We start from the raw sequence: 15,665 nt of genomic DNA on the forward strand, positions 1-15,665 counted from the left end.
CCAAGGAAATGAACACTTCTTAGTAAGGTATCTTAGAATCCTCCATGGACAGGACAACCTTTGATGTAGTTCACTAGGGATAAATAGAAGAAGAAAGATCAGGAAACTATGCTATGTGCTTAGGAGACAGGTATCAATAGGGCAAAAAAAAAAATATGGAAATCAGGAAAGAACCCCTGACCCTGAGCTAGTGCAGGCTGTCCTAAGTTTATTTTGACTGAGAATGATCTTAAAATCTTCAAAGTATAGTGACTATGCCTGAAATTTCATACTGTGTTTCCATGGCTTTCTTAACTTATGAGTTCCACCAGTCTTGTCTTATTAGTCATTAAATATTATTCAAAAAGCATACAAATTAGTTCCAAATGCTTTCTGCTAACTCTATATCACCCCATTACTTATTAATCTATAGTTACACATTTGATTGTATATTAACTCTGCTCAGGAGAGCAATTTAAAATAATTGAGTCCTGCTAACATTGGTTAGCAAATGCTAAAATATAGTTCTAGGGAGGCAAAGTAGTATGTCTTAATAAGATTAGCTCATGAAGGTATTTAATATTAATGCGCCCGCAGAAAAGTTGTCATTATTCGTACCCTTTCGTTTCGGTTCACCATGGTCAAAATCAAGTTGTACAGTAGTGTGCTCAGCCGCCAATGGGTGTGCACTTCGTTCACCCCCTGCCGAGGCCCAAAGGGTGAGGAGAGAGTGTAAGGGCCAGGGGCCAGGGAGGACATCAGGAGAATAGTATCCTCTGGGCAGTTCTGGGGTTACCTGCACAAAATCAAACCAGCCAGTGTTCTAGCATGGAGGATGAGGGAGGGCTCATGAGCTTCTACCTCTAACTGAGGAGCTATTGATAATTGATGGCTACTGGGGCAGGGGAGAGTCGGTTTTCTTTCTTTTTTTTTTTTATCACTGTATTGTGTTGTGTTGTATTGCATTGCATTGCATTACATTGCAATGTATGTGTATGAGTGTTTTATTTGTGTGCATCCCCTGTGTTTGTCCTGTATTCTTGTTATCTGTGGAGGTCAGAGAAGGCATAAGATCCGCTATAACTGGACCTATAGGTAGTTGGGAGCTGCCTCATGAGTGCTGGGAATTGGTCTTGAGTTCTGTGGAAGAGCAGCCAGTACTCAGATAACAAACTACTCAGGGATATAGAGATGGCTCTTTAAGGGAGTAACTGGTAGGTTGACCATGTTCCCTTGGTTTGTCCCATGCCCATGAGTAGATATGGGTATCAGTGATTGGACTCTGGAGAATATATTTATAAAGCAAAGATGAGGAAGAGGAGTGGGGGGGAGAGGAGGTGGAGCTGGAGCTGGGAAATTTAGAGAAGTAGGTGGTAAATATTATTCAAACACATCATATTACATTCTCAAATAATTAATAAAAATATTACATTAAAAATAAATGGATCATAATATTGTAATGCGCTCAGTATGAAGTATGAACTGCCTTCTGCTGAATTACTTTTTTCCTGATTTGTATTGCTTGATTTTTTACTTGTGCTTTTGCTTTTTTTTGAGACAGGGTTTTGCTGTAGTTTTAGAGCCTGTCCTGGAACTAGCTCTTGTAGACCAGGCTGGCCTTGAACTCATAGAGATCTGCCGGCCTCTGCCTCCGGAGTGCTGGGATTAAAGGTGTGTGCCACTACCACCCAGCTTTATTTGTGCTTTTTATTATAAAACTCAGTTTTACACAGAGCAGCTGCTTGATCACTGAAATAAGTTATTCTAATTGTAAAATGTACATAAAAATAATCTGGGGTACAATAAATATTTCTGATCGGCAGTAAATTTATCAACTCACTTTGCCACCCAGCGGAAGTCCTGTCTGTGGGTTACAGAAGCAGATTTCCATGTTTTTCAGCAACCTGAAAATAGTCAATAGTTATTTAAGGAATACAAAGAGTGTAGTTTCCACTTAATTTTATACAGACTTCAAATGGAATCTGTATTCTTTCTACTTAAAAAATTTCTTCGCTCTCATCTTCCTCCTCCTCGTTTCAGGTGGAGGAGCAGCTTCAGAGACTAAAGGCATTTTATCTGACCAAAGTCCCTCCGACCCATGAAGACGATGCTGAAGTCAAGTACTGGTCCAACTCTGCTGAGAGAAGATGGCAGTTGTTTTTAAAGAAGAGTTTTGTGACCCAGGACTTAGGACTTGAGTTCCTTAACTTAGTAAATATGGTGAGAATAACACTAAGTGAGCCAATGCCTTTTGTAGATCTTATTCCTCAAAGTCAAAATCGTACATTGGGAAGCTCAACGTGTCCATTAATCGGCCCTGTTGGCAGAGGGAGGTCTTTTCAGTTTCACTAATGCTGGACTCGTTCTGAAGCCCAACATTTATAACCTGGTATCACCAGAAAGCCATTCTAGCTACTCTGAGTCAAATGCCGCATACAGAGTCCTCAGAAGTCTGTCCCAAAGTCCTGAGTTACATTGTTGACAGCAAGGTCTTTACAAAATTCCCAGGGACCAAAGAGAATAACTGATAAATCTTTGTTCTAGAGAATTTCTTCTCATTTTAACAGATCCTCTTTTTTTTTTACATTATAATTTTTAATTAGCTTGCAAAATAGTAGGTTTCCAAAGATTGGTTTTATTTATTTAAAACTGCCGCCAATCTTGTATTCTCCCTGCTGCCCCGCCCCCTTCAGCCTCTTCACTCCAGGGTTCCCTCCCTCTGTGTTCACACTGTGTTCTATTATCCCCCCTCGGCACCCCATAAGCCCTAGTTGCCCTGAGTTAAATAAGCAAAGTATCTTAGGACCTTTACGCCAACATCTGCCTGAAGTTGCCTACAGAATTCTGACAGCAAGACTACTTTACTTCCTCCCCCTCAGAACCATGTGAATTTCTCCAATGAAACAGCTGATTTTATTGTTGGGAAAATGCTAGCTGTTAAAAAAAGAACGCTTTTAAAATGTTAAATAAGTCCGTCGTCATCTCTGGTTCCGAGCCTCTGTAGCAATGCAGGCACAAAACCATTCGTAGGTAATTTCTCTTGCATACAAAATTCTACCCAACGTTGAAAGCCCTTGCTATGTTTAACAAGCGTCTTCTCAGCAACTGCATATTTTACATACTTATCATTTATGGTGTACTTTAATTGCTTCCTTCAGGCTGATCTGCTTTGCCAAAATTTTCTACTTGCTAAAGCCATTCATGAAATGGAATCAGAAGCTAAACTACAACTAACCAGGATGTTTTCTTGTAGCTGAAACATGAGGGGACTAACACTTTAAGCAATGATCTCTCCTTGCTGTTTTCTTAATAAAGTGGTAAGCCACTGCCACTTACATGACCTCCTTAATCCTAGCTCCAGTCTACTAGCCAGGGCTCTCTATACCAGCTCTTTAGCTTTTCCATAAAGACGTAGCCTGTGGTTTCTTAGCCTACGATTCATCCTGTTGAGCTAATTTGGGTCTGTCTACTCTATTAACTGTTTCTCTCGGGTTTCATTCTGTAGATTTATCACAAGCCATTCCTTGATAGCTGTAATTACTTCTTTAGCAAAAATGTCTGAAAGGAAGATTGACATCCTAATTCCTGAAGTAATCTATTGATTAAGAGTTAAAATAAAAAACGCAGTCATTAATGCTCTCTATATATCTTACCCTAATCACTACTGTACACACACACACACACACACACACACACACACAGAGAGAGAGAGAGAGAGAGAGAGAGAGAGAGAGAGAGAGAGAGAGAGAGAGAGAGAGATCCATAATGAGAAACTTCCTCATTAAGATACCCGAAGGGCTTACTCCCCCGTACCTTATAAGACACTTAACCATGGTTTGGCCCAACTCCTCCAAGTCCAGCGTTTGAGGCATTCTTCTCGAGTGTTCTGTAAGCAGAATCTAAACACCCTGAGTGTCCATGTGAAACTTATCAATCTGATACCGAGTGACCCTCATTTGAGAATCAGCCATTTCCCTTTCTCTGTTATTCCAAACCTCCTTTCTGTAGATATTTAAGGATGACTGACATTTGCCATTTTCTTGAGAGCTGTGGTATGAATCTGGGACAGAACTCACTTGGCAGATTTGGGTTTTTAACCCCCTTTTCTGTTTGGCCTACAGTCGTCTTTTTTCTTGGTTTTAACTTTTGTTGTTTGAAGAACATTCATGATCAGCCTGTATAGAACCAAAACATTCATTAAATAGTTATAAATTAGATACTGCCCTTCTTAAACACCAGAAAAATATTGTCAAGCAATTTATCCATGTTACTACATATTTGCTTCTCTTAGTATAACACCCTTAATCTATAGCTTAGGTGATTTTAATTTACATTACAAGGGAACTAAGTCATTTGCAAACTGTGTATTTTTGTGTAGTCATTTAACTGGTGAATCTTAGAAATCCTTTCAATTCTGGAAATGCCAGGTGGCCTAAAATAAGATAGAGTTGTTGATGTTTTCCTTTACCTTCAAGCTCTCTTGGGCCATATTAATCTAGGGTGTTTAGCGTGTGCCAGAGTTACCTCTGTCACCTGCATCTAGAGATGTTTCTGTTGTATGGTTTTTCCTCTTGCCTTTTGATCTGCAACCATGTCTTTTATCTGAGTTGTTGAATACTTAGCAAGTGTTAGGTGTCACTCCTGTATAAATAATCAGATAGTGTTATCTTCTTGTGAGATGGGTTTGCAGCAAGAAATGGATCCAAACTCATATCTTGAATGTACATCCAAATGAGCAGGCTGCTATGAAATCCCAATTCATATTTGTTTCTAGAGATAGTCCATATCTTCCCACAGCTTCTTGAGAGTCTCATGTCTTCAGTTCATTATTGTTAGCCTTTTCAGTAGTCAAGTGATAAATTCTTTATTAATAAAATATTAAGTCTACGTAATAATTAACTTCACTGATGTATCGACATTCTGGTAGGTGAAATTGCTGACGAGGATGCTTTTCCTCTTCCTATCTGCACAGCATCAGTTTTGTGAGTGCACATTGCTGATGTGTGGTGAGGGGGTTGGTTACGGTAGAAAGATGGAAGCTGGCTCTTTCTGTCGAGTTGGGTGTGTTTCTGTGACTGGTATTTAGAAGCTTGAAATTGATTTTTTTTTTCAATATTAAAGTTCATCTGAATCAGATTAATTTACTTTAGCCAGAATTCTGGCAAATGAACTTGCCAGCTTATTAGTTTGCAGTGGTGAAAACTGAGAATTCTGTCGAGTGTTAGCCTTCTTGCTATCAAGGCATCCAAAAAACAAACAAACCAAAAAAACCAGCAAGAGATCAGAGAACAGTACAGGACTGAGTATGCATTTAAAGCAAATGGGTAATTTCATGCCTCTTTTAGACTGCATGACCACACAGTTTTCCATGTGGTATACTGAACTGAAAGGAGGGCGGGTTTACTAAAGAGACTGAAGGCAAATGGCTGATCTCCTGGAGTGGACAAAACACCAATTCCGCCGAATACAGGATCACTTCTTGTATCCTGCTGGCTAACCCTCAACAAGTCTTAGAGTAGCCTGCCTTTTCGAGACCTTACTCAAACCACTGTACGCTGATGACTGTAGTTGTCTTCTATAAAACACAATTCCCAGCTAATATTACACTGAATAATATTCTATATTTTAATAGCTTCTTAATAATATAGCAAAGATATTTCAACCTTATTTATACCATGTATAAACATGTAGTGCAGTTTTTCCCACTGTAGTTGTCCAGTGTCTTTAATAATTTATCATATTTTATAAATCACAATGGCAGAGTTTATCATTTTATTATTAGATGCCCTCCTAGACCACTGAAATACTAATGAGGTTTTTAAAGATCTTGCTGTTGATGTGCAAGCAGAGAATATAGGTCTAACCACAACTGTGCCTCTGCGCACAGGCTCAGACTTATCTGTATCCTGCCCTGGTGTGATAAAGCACTTGCCACCTAAAATAGCTGAATGCGAAAGAAAAATATGTCTCTTAGTACATAAAGCTATTACATGGATTATTAATTCAACAGGCAAAAGAGAATGAGATACTCAATGCTGAAGATGAAATGCGTGTCATGAGGAACACCATGGAAAAGCAAACAACTGGAAGGGAAGAGCTCAGCCGTCTTCGAATGGCATGGTACCTCAAAGCCAGCGGAGGCAAACCTGTGAAGCAGCAGTGGGAGACCTTCAAAGAGAAACTGAAAAAGGTAAGACAGTGGGCTGGGCACTGGCTGGGGGTGGACTGGTCGCTTGGCCTACATAAAGCTCCGGGTGTGAACCTTAGCACCCAAAACAACAGACCAAAAGGAATGTCGAAGGCTGCCTTTCAAAGAGTAAATTCTGATACGTGCGAAGTGGTCAAGTCTCAAAGCCACCCAACACCAGAAGACACAAATTGTGTGGTTCTGCTCATTTGCAAGCATGGAGTCAAATTCATAGAGATAAAGGTCAGATTCCCCGGGGATGCAAGAAGGGAAGAGGGAATAGGTGGGGTGTTGCTTAACAGGATCTGTACAGGTGGATGAGAGCCGTCTGTAGGCCAACGGTGCTGGCAGCTGCGCAGTAATGTGTATGCCTCGATGACACTCCATTGTACACTTAGCAGTGGTAACAACTGTGCAGTTTGTTACATGTTACCATGGTGAGCAGTGGTAAAACAACAAAAATATCACAGGAAATGAAGGGCCTTGTGTGACCTCACTGGTGAGGGTCAGTGCTTGCAGGGGGTCAAAAGCATCACAGCACACCATGGCACCACCGAAGTGACCACATTGCTGAATTGTCGGAAACACGTTCCTAGTTGCCAATGTCTGTTTCAGACTACTCACAACGTAAAACTTCTCCACGAAGTTCTTATGCCCGTCTCTGCCCTTGACCTCGGAGGGAGCCTCCAGACGATGTCGGATCTGCGAAGAAGGTGGAATGCCATGAAGCCCCAGCTTCAGGTGACCATGCGAATGCGTGGGTTTGGGTGAATGGAAAATCTTTCCCAACTCCCCAGATCCAATAAGCTTACTTCTTCTTCTAAAAAAGTACCCTTTTTGGTCTAAAAGCCCCTTGTAACAACATATTTTCTTACTGTTCCCCTATACATTTTTGTATTTGATGATACCCAAACATACTGAATCCTGTGAATATATTTCCATTTTACCTACATTAATTTAATTTATATTTCTAATTAATTAATCAGTGTATTCACCATACAGTTCCTGACGTAGGGAGTGTTTTAAATTATGGCATCTCAGAACAAAATCGACAGCCTCTAACCTAGAAGCTCTGTTATCATTGGTCCCCACATCACCGAGCTGTCATTGCTCCCACACACCAACATCCCAGCTCCTACCACACTCCCTTCTTGTCTCCACAGCCTCCACCCTGTGTCCCTGCCACTCCTGAACACAACCGCCATGGTTGGTTGACTGTCGGAGCTCCCTCCCCACGGAGGTTATTTACTTATCCATTTATTTATTTATTTATTTATTTATTTATTTATTTATTTATTTATTTATTTATTTATTTTTGAGACAGAGTCTTATGTGGCCCCGGCTGACTTCAGACTTGCTATGTAGCCAAGGGTGACCTTGAACTCCTGACCCTTTTAGCTCCACCTTTCAAGTCCTGACTCACAAACATACACTATTGGATTTGGGGGTTTTGTTGAAAAACTAAGATGCATCTATCTGTTACCACTTAATATGTATTTGCTTTAAGGAATTCCAGAGTTAGAGGTTTTGAGATTCCTGTGGGAAATATCTAATTGTAGGTTCTGTTAAGACAAAACTTATATGAAATGCAACCACTACACTCTGCATACATACATGTCATCCACAACAAACGCTTCTATTTCAACTCCAGTTAAGTATCAACTAGCCCAATTTGCTATATCCTGTGTGGTACATGTACTTATCTTTTGGTGTGTGTTTGCATGTATGTATGAGTTCTTAACTAGAATCCATTGCTAAGGTTACATAGTGCTATCATCATGATGTGTGTCATCTATCTGGGGTCCATATACTGGATTTGAACTTGGCCGTCTAATACAAGTCAGTCTTGTGGAAATTATCTCCTACAGCATTTCCTTTACTTTCCCCTTTGATACGAGAATCTGCTCCCAGGATAGCAGTAGAATTCTCCTTAAGCAATCTGCCCTTTGCCAGCCCTTCTCCAGGGTGGGGATTCCTATATGGGATGTCTGAGCCGTGCTGACTGAAAGGGAAGGCAGTTTATCCCTTCTCCGTGTGGTGGCTATTTGTGGAGTATGGCATGCGTGCTTTGAAGGCGCGTATCTTGTGTGCCGTTTAGCTGGTGGCTCATTCTGATCATTCTTTCATTACAGAGCACACGTAATTCCCCTGGTGTATTTTTATACACATCTTCTTGGCGTCCTTACCATACCGCACAATCCTAAGCTATATTAAATATCAGAAGAAGTATATTTACTTAGCTGAAGCCCAGTACATTTGGTATATCATAAGCACACATGACTTTCCATTTTACCATCTATCTTTGAAACACCTGCCTTTCCCCCGCCATGATTCTCATAAAGTTCTGAGAAGATGAGAATGGAACAATGTATCTCGACGTCTCCATCATTAAGCACAGACTCTGGGTTTTGAGGAGGCTCCTAAGCATTTGTTAACAAATGAGAGAATGGTTCATTATTTAGATGATCAGATCCTCCACTGTCCAATAAAAACTCAAAGCTGCACTTCTTGCTTCTCTTTGATGCCTTTCAGCAACTGTATGACGAGGTTCAACATATCATGAAAGAATGGGAAGTGTTAAGCAGTCAGGGAGCCCCTCTGAAGGAGAAGTCTGACCAACTGAAGGACCTAATCCATCTCCATGAGAGGCAGAGAGCGCGAATCCGGGATTACGAGGAAATCCTATACAAGACAATCCAGTTCCACCAAGTCAAGGAGGAAGTAAGTCTTACTGTGGTTGCCTGAAGACTGCAGGATTTTGCAAGATTAAATCAGGTGTTAATATTACACAATAAATGAAAACCAAATTGCTTGTCTTAGTGTAAGAGGTTTATCCTCCCTGGCAGCTAATTTATCTCCCCTGGACCTCCATCCTGCTTCGTGCTCCAGCCAGGCTGTGCTCTTCTCCGTCCTGTGAGCATGGCACATGTTTTCCTACATCCAAGCCTCTGCTTTCAACTTGGCATTTCCTAGCGGATGCTTCTCTGCTCTTTGTTAGAATAAAAACCTCATGCCTCCTTCAAGCCAGGGCCCCCCACCCCACCTCCCTCACGATGATTCTTTCTTCTGAACCCCACAGTAATCGCCAGTCCTTACGTCTAGCAGTTCTCCACATGACTGCTATTTTTTTTTTGAAACTAGATTTTATCTTCCCAACTCAAACGTTAGCTCTTGGGAGGCAAGGTGATCAAAACCAAGTTCTTTCTTTCTTTTTTTATTTTATTTTTTCATCTCAAGAGCCTGTCAGCAGAGAGCACTCAATAAATATCATTTATTGGTTATTTCATGGCTGCTCAAAACCATCTCTAATGCCAGATCAGTGACTCCAGCACCCCCTTCTGGCCTCTGAGTAGCTATGCATTTGATACAGACATGGGCAAGCTATACTCATACACATGAATAGGGAAGTCTTTTTTAAAATAGTTTTTTGAGTTTCCTTAAATCACAAACCAAGATCTTATTAAAGTTTGGAATTATGGTCCCAAAACATATTTCCCTCTTTTGTAGAATGTAGGATATTAACTGATTAAAGCAATCCTATTGGGTTCATGGGACGGCAATGTGTGTCTGTATCCATAGGACTAATAGTTAGGGATGGGCTGGGGAGCATGTCAACACAGAAAAGCCCTGCAGAAAACAGGCTTTGGAAAAAGTGGATTAAGTGCTAATGTTCTGAATTCCAGCTGATGCATTTCATCAAATCGAAGGAACTGGAGCTTCTTGAGCAGCCCATGGAACTGGAAAGTTCTAAGGAGGTCCAGATGCAACTGGACCGTTCTCAGGAAAGGCGAGCCTATGTAGAGCATCTCAGTCGGCTGGCCCTTTCCCTGGGAGTGGACATCATTTCATCCGTTCAACAGCCAGTAAGCATCCTGGTGCATTCCTGCTGCCTCCCTCTCACGGCCACATGGGCTATGGGATGAAAGAAGCAGGCAGATTGTTTAGTACATGTTAAATCTGAACTGAGGCTTTTGTGTGTGGTACTGGCCATTGAGCCCAGACCCTCACACATACGAGTGCAGCGTTATTGTGCCATCTCCTAGTCCCGTATGTTAGATTTAAAAAGACATGCAATCATTGGAGTGCTTATAATCTCCAAGTTTCTACCACTGTTAACAAACGAACAAAATTTAAGGAGAAAATCTGAGCATAAAACTGTATTTGATACATATTATTCTCATGTGAATTTAAAATGGAGCCATGATCTCAGATGGACGTTAGGTTTCTGCATTTGAAATGCATTTAAGGCAACTAAGAACCTAAACTTCTCACTTTAATTTGAAGTAAATTGCACTGTAAAAGCTGATGCTCATTGCCATTGTTGGAACTTTCCCCATATGTTCAGAAACTACATGGACGTGTGATTCTACCTTAGAAACTACGTTTTGAGAAATTTAAAACTAGATCAAGTATTTCTGAGAGAAATTTAACCACAACTGAGAGACATACAAAGTATGATATACACATTAGATTTCAAAGACGTATGATCAAAAAGATCTTAACACTTTTATATTAGATACATGTTATAAAGGATAGTATTTGCACACACATGGTTAACTATGCTATAAGGGTTAATTTTATTTATTTCTTATTTGTTTTTCAATGAGACTGTTGGTTTTGCTATTTTTTTTTTTTTTGAGACAGGGTTCCTCTGTGTGACTTTGGAGCCTGTCCTAGAACTTGCTCTGTAGACCAGGCTGGCCTCACAGAGATCCGCCTGCCTTTGCCTTCCAAGTGCTGGGATTAAAGGCTTATGCCTCCACCCGGCTTCAATGAGATTATTGGAAGTTGTTCAGTTATGGTTCATACCACATCTCTACTGTACGTTGGTGCTTTGGGATACAGAGCCCGAAGACCACTGGGTCCCAGAGTCTTGCCAGACCAGCAGCCCCATTGTATAGAGGAAGAAGCTGAAGCCCAGAGATACCGGGCAGTCATCCATACAAGTCCATAGTAGAGGGGCCCAGGCCCTCTGCTTCTGACCCGGGTTCGGGCACCGGTTGTTGCATCCGCTGTAGACCACTGGCCAGATTTCAGCAGGGGAGTCTAAAAGAGTAGAAGGTGTTTACTGATCAAAAGTTCATGACTAATGCAGTGGACTCTGGTGCTTTAAAAATTCTCCAGTTCGTGCTTTGAGGGGGGAGGGGTTATGTTTTCTTCATTATTAATAAGAACCACAGATCCAGTTTCATTTTAAAGTTCACTTAAGATACCTGCCAGGCTACACGTTAACGTAGCGAGCCTAGCGTCTACCCTTTAAGTAAGTAAGAGACAGAATACGAGAATTTGTTGCTTTTAATAGAGTCCGCTTTTGCGAGCGTCAGGGTTTCCTAAGGGGTTTGATTACATTTGTGAGTTTATTTTTTAAAGTGAAAACAAAAGAGGATCTCACTTTGCACAAATAACGTAAATTGGTCTCTAGCCCTATCTGGCCTTGGTGCCAGCATCCCCTCAGTGGCAGACAGAGACTGGAGCATAACGAACCTGGGGTTAAACTCGAGTTGACGAGAAAATTACAGCACCGAGGCAGAATGTTCCTCATGCATATTTTATGCTTTTCGAAGTAAAAATTAGACCTTATCATGAATGGCGTCTCTGAGGAGTTGGGGATGATGATGAGATTCAAGGATGGAAATGTCTATTCCATAATGTTGAATTTCTGGCTTCTTTCTAAAATAATTAGATTCAAATACGTTTAGGGTAAAATAAATTAGGACCCTATATGTCTTTCAAAGCGATCTGTGAGCATCATGATACAGGCAAATCTATGTGGTCCTGTGGCCATTTCACAGCTCCCTCTTGTTATTTTCACACCCTTCATTTCCAGAACTGCTCTAATATTTCTGCAAAGAACCTGCAGCAGCAGCTGGAGGCCCTTGAATTGGATAGCAGGGAGTGGAGCGCCAGCGCCAAAGAGAACGAAAGGGCCCTGTCCTGCAGCTTGGAGTTCTGCACCACCCGAGAGGAGATCAATGAGGTGGGCTTTGCAAAAGGAGCCCAAAGCGTGTGTCTCAGTGTCTATGAATATGCATGCATGCTTGCATACGGATGCACACACATACACAGAATCAGAGCGCTTCTTACCCATGCCATTTTAGTCTCAGAGGAGCCTTGGGGTGCCCAAAGTTTAAATCAACTTCAAACTCCCAAATATGTTGAAGTTAAGGTGATGCCAGTGTATAGAAAACCCTCAGATACTGGATTGAAGGTTTGGGGGTTTTCCCTGGCGTGTGTGTGTGTGTGTGTGTGTGTGTGTGTGTGTGTGTGTGTGTTTTATCCTGCTTGAGTGAACACAACTTTTTCAGGGCACACAAGACAGGGTGGCAGTGCCTTGTGTGGCAGCTTGCTCCAGCCGGCCGATGTTCTATTTAAGTAGCATTGACTCAGGGTGAAGGAGGTGGTAAGGGCGGGGAGCAGGCTCTTTGCTTCAGAGACCACGGGATATTTTTCCAAAGTCAAGTGCCTTGCTTCAGGTTGGTGTGAACAGGTGGCTTTTCTGGCAAAAGAACTAGAGAAGAAGAAAAGAGAGAAGGGGCCTTCCATCCCCCTACATCCCCAGGGACGCAATTTCTCCTTCCTGCCATCACCTGTTCTCAGCTGTGACAGGTATTAAGCCCCCCCTCCTTCACTTCCAGACCCTACCCCCGGTTAAACTTTTCATTCATGCGATGTGTGCTGATTGTCCAGTGCTGAGCATAACAGCCTTCCACCCATGGGCTTCCTCTAGGGAAACACATCAAGATCATGACAGTTCCACATCTGTCTCCCTTGGGAGTGAAACCTTTGAGTCCACTAGGAAAATGGCTGAGGGAAAAAGCAGCTAACTAAATTTCTTGAACTTTTACTTTGTGCCCGGCCTGTGTAATCTGGGTTCACCTGGTTTTGAGACTCATTAACTCGCAGGTTAAAGGATGGGTAATTAAGCTTTAATGGTGGCCTGTGCTGAAGCACCTGCCCTTCCTGCAGATCACAGACAGGGGCGAGAGGGAACATGAGAAAGAAGGCAAGAGGAGATCAGGAGGGACTGCTGGGTCCAGTGGGAGGAGTCATGGAGACACAGCTGGCAGGGCTTTCACATCAGCAGTGCGGTCCAGCACTGTACGCTCTTTCTTTTTGGTCTGGTTCACATTCTATTGGATCCACCCTGCAGTCTGCCCTCTACACAGGGGACATCATCTCCCGGTTCCCTGTGCTACGGTGTGCACCTCCCTTAGGTCTCTTTACTCTTGTTCAAGAATCAATCACAACTTCTTGTTCTCTTAGGGCTATAAAAGATCTGTGGCCATTTTTAAAAATGATCTTTCTCTAAAATTTCTGTTTTCTTTTCATCTCCCCCACTTCCTCTATCTTCTTTCTTGTCATTTTTCCCTCCTTGCTTTTCCCAGACATCCCTTCCTGCAGAGATAGAGCAATCCTGCACCTACAGAGAACACCAATGGCGTAGAGTAAATGTGTTCTCAGCCCCGCTTAACTAGGTTTCCATGGCCCCTACGAGCTGTGGCATTTATGAGGCTGGGTTCCCCTGCCCAAGCCTTTCCAACAGTTCTATTTATGGAGACAACCTCATGATGAACTTGCACTTGGAGCCAGCCCAGTTGACAGATGACCCTACCAGTCATAGTAGGGACACTCCGTGATTGTCTGTACCACCTCAGGAATGAGCAAGCAGATACATACGGGTTTGGTTTAGAAATCAGGTATCACTTGACCATAGTCTTACTTACTAAGAGAAGTATCATTCTTCCTTGTTTCTGCTTGTAATCTAATTAATCTTTAGGCTATACTTTGATATTTGAAAGACCTCTGAAAAACTTGTTTTTTTTTTTATTTTCATTTTTCCTGCTTGTTTGTTTGTTTTGGTAGCAACATGACAGGCATGTTGACGTGTAGCATCCACGTGCTGGATTTTACAGATACCACATTAGTGGGAGCCCCTTAGTATAATAAAATGTAGACATACCTTACTCTACTCTGAGTGCGAGTAGGAGAGGGAACCCAGTTGATGGTTCCATGGTGGTGACATTTGGCATCTAGATCTATTGTTTGTCTAGACACGGATATCTAGAGAACTATACAAAATAAAGTGAAGCCAGGCAAGGTACCACAGGCCTGTTTGCCCAGCACTGGGGGAGGTAACAGGGAGAGCAGGAGTTCAAGGCCAGTCTGGGTTACAGAGCAAGTTCAAGGTCAGCGTGGGCTACCTAAGACCCCATCTCAAAACAAACGACAAAAACTGACATGCAGGGTGTTAAGTTTTTTTTTTTTTTTTCTGTTATAAACTAGTGAGTAACATTTTGCCAGGCAACTAGACCATGCTTAACATTTAATTTTTAAAATTTATCGCAAAACATAATTTTAGTCTCAGACACTGAGTTGCGATAGACTCGGAGAACATCTGGCTTTAACATCTTCGTTTTTCATAATGAGAAAAGGAAGGTGTGTGTGAGAGAGAGACAGACTCATATTAACAGTGCCCTAGAAGACTACAGAATGTCTTTGGGGGTCAACTTTGAGCCAAGACTCATCTGAACCCGAGAGTGCTTGGTGTGTGCTTTTCCAGAGTGAGCCGTTCAGTCAGTGCAGTCTTGTTCAACCATTTCTGGTCCCGTCTTCCATACATCCATTACGAGATGTGGAAAAGATCTGCCACACTTGATTTGCTTCCCTTGACTTTGCTGGAACTAGCTTAGCGCTCTTCACTCGGGTCCTTTCGGAAGGACTTTGTACCTTAAGGCAATGGAATGGCAGCTGCTCTGAAAGCGATTTAAAAATAGGATGTGACGTTCTTTAAAGACAGGCAACCGTGCCTTTTGTGTTTCGTTATCTTTGCATGTTGTTATGCATAGTGAATTTTTGAAAAACGCGTTTTCTGCACATTTACCCATGAGATACACAGCCATCACACTGCCAGATTTTGAAGCATCTTTCCTACCCGTTTCATGCAAGGATATATTTTTATGCATAACTGCTCAATAGCATTGCCTTTTCTTGCCTGGCCATGTGAATATATCATTAACACACAAAACATTCTCAAAATTTCCGCAACCGTATTGCAGTGCTGAGGAACTGTTTATAGCTACATTTAGAAAGGTAGTATGCTAGTGGTCACATGCTTTTTCTTCTTGCAAGCTGACCAAAAACAAAAATAACATCTCATTTACATGAGGATGGTAGGGATTTATAACTTAAGGGCTCAGATTTTGTGTCACAAGCAATGGCTTTTCTGGGAAGAATAGTGATGACAGGATCAGGCTGGTATCCATTTTCTCAAACTAAGTTTTCCACGCAGAAGTTTCCAGACAATTATGTTGCTTTACTCTGGAAAGTCTTTTCTAGGATAGCAACATCTTTTCTATCAGAGGTTAAGAAGGAAAGGATTTAGCATATATATTCCATAAGGCAGGCATGAATCCCCCAAATTCTGTTGTCAGTTTGGATGATTTGCCATCTGAGATCCAGGCACACCAACTGATAAGAAGCAATAGATTATAATTAAGAA

The 15,665-nt window shown here is 41.8% G+C and overlaps 1 protein-coding gene across 5 annotated transcripts in view; it reads left to right on the forward strand.

Annotated features, from left to right (window-relative positions):
* Positions 1 to 15,665, forward strand: part of Ccdc141 (coiled-coil domain containing 141) — a 141,481-nt gene that overhangs the window by 98,928 nt on the left and 26,888 nt on the right. For all 5 annotated transcript variants that reach the window (XM_038336541.1, XM_038336540.1, XM_038336542.1 and 2 more), the window contains 6 exons: positions 2,020 to 2,199; positions 5,990 to 6,169; positions 6,782 to 6,907; positions 8,699 to 8,887; positions 9,850 to 10,029; positions 11,994 to 12,143. In XM_038336541.1, coding sequence (XP_038192469.1) covers positions 2,020 to 2,199; positions 5,990 to 6,169; positions 6,782 to 6,907; positions 8,699 to 8,887; positions 9,850 to 10,029; positions 11,994 to 12,143 — 1,005 coding nt within the window. The remainder of the gene's footprint in view (positions 1 to 2,019; positions 2,200 to 5,989; positions 6,170 to 6,781; positions 6,908 to 8,698; positions 8,888 to 9,849; positions 10,030 to 11,993; positions 12,144 to 15,665) is intronic.

Source organism: Arvicola amphibius, chromosome 7, assembly GCF_903992535.2.
Source record: "Arvicola amphibius chromosome 7, mArvAmp1.2, whole genome shotgun sequence".
Taxonomy (NCBI): Eukaryota; Metazoa; Chordata; class Mammalia; order Rodentia; family Cricetidae; genus Arvicola; species Arvicola amphibius.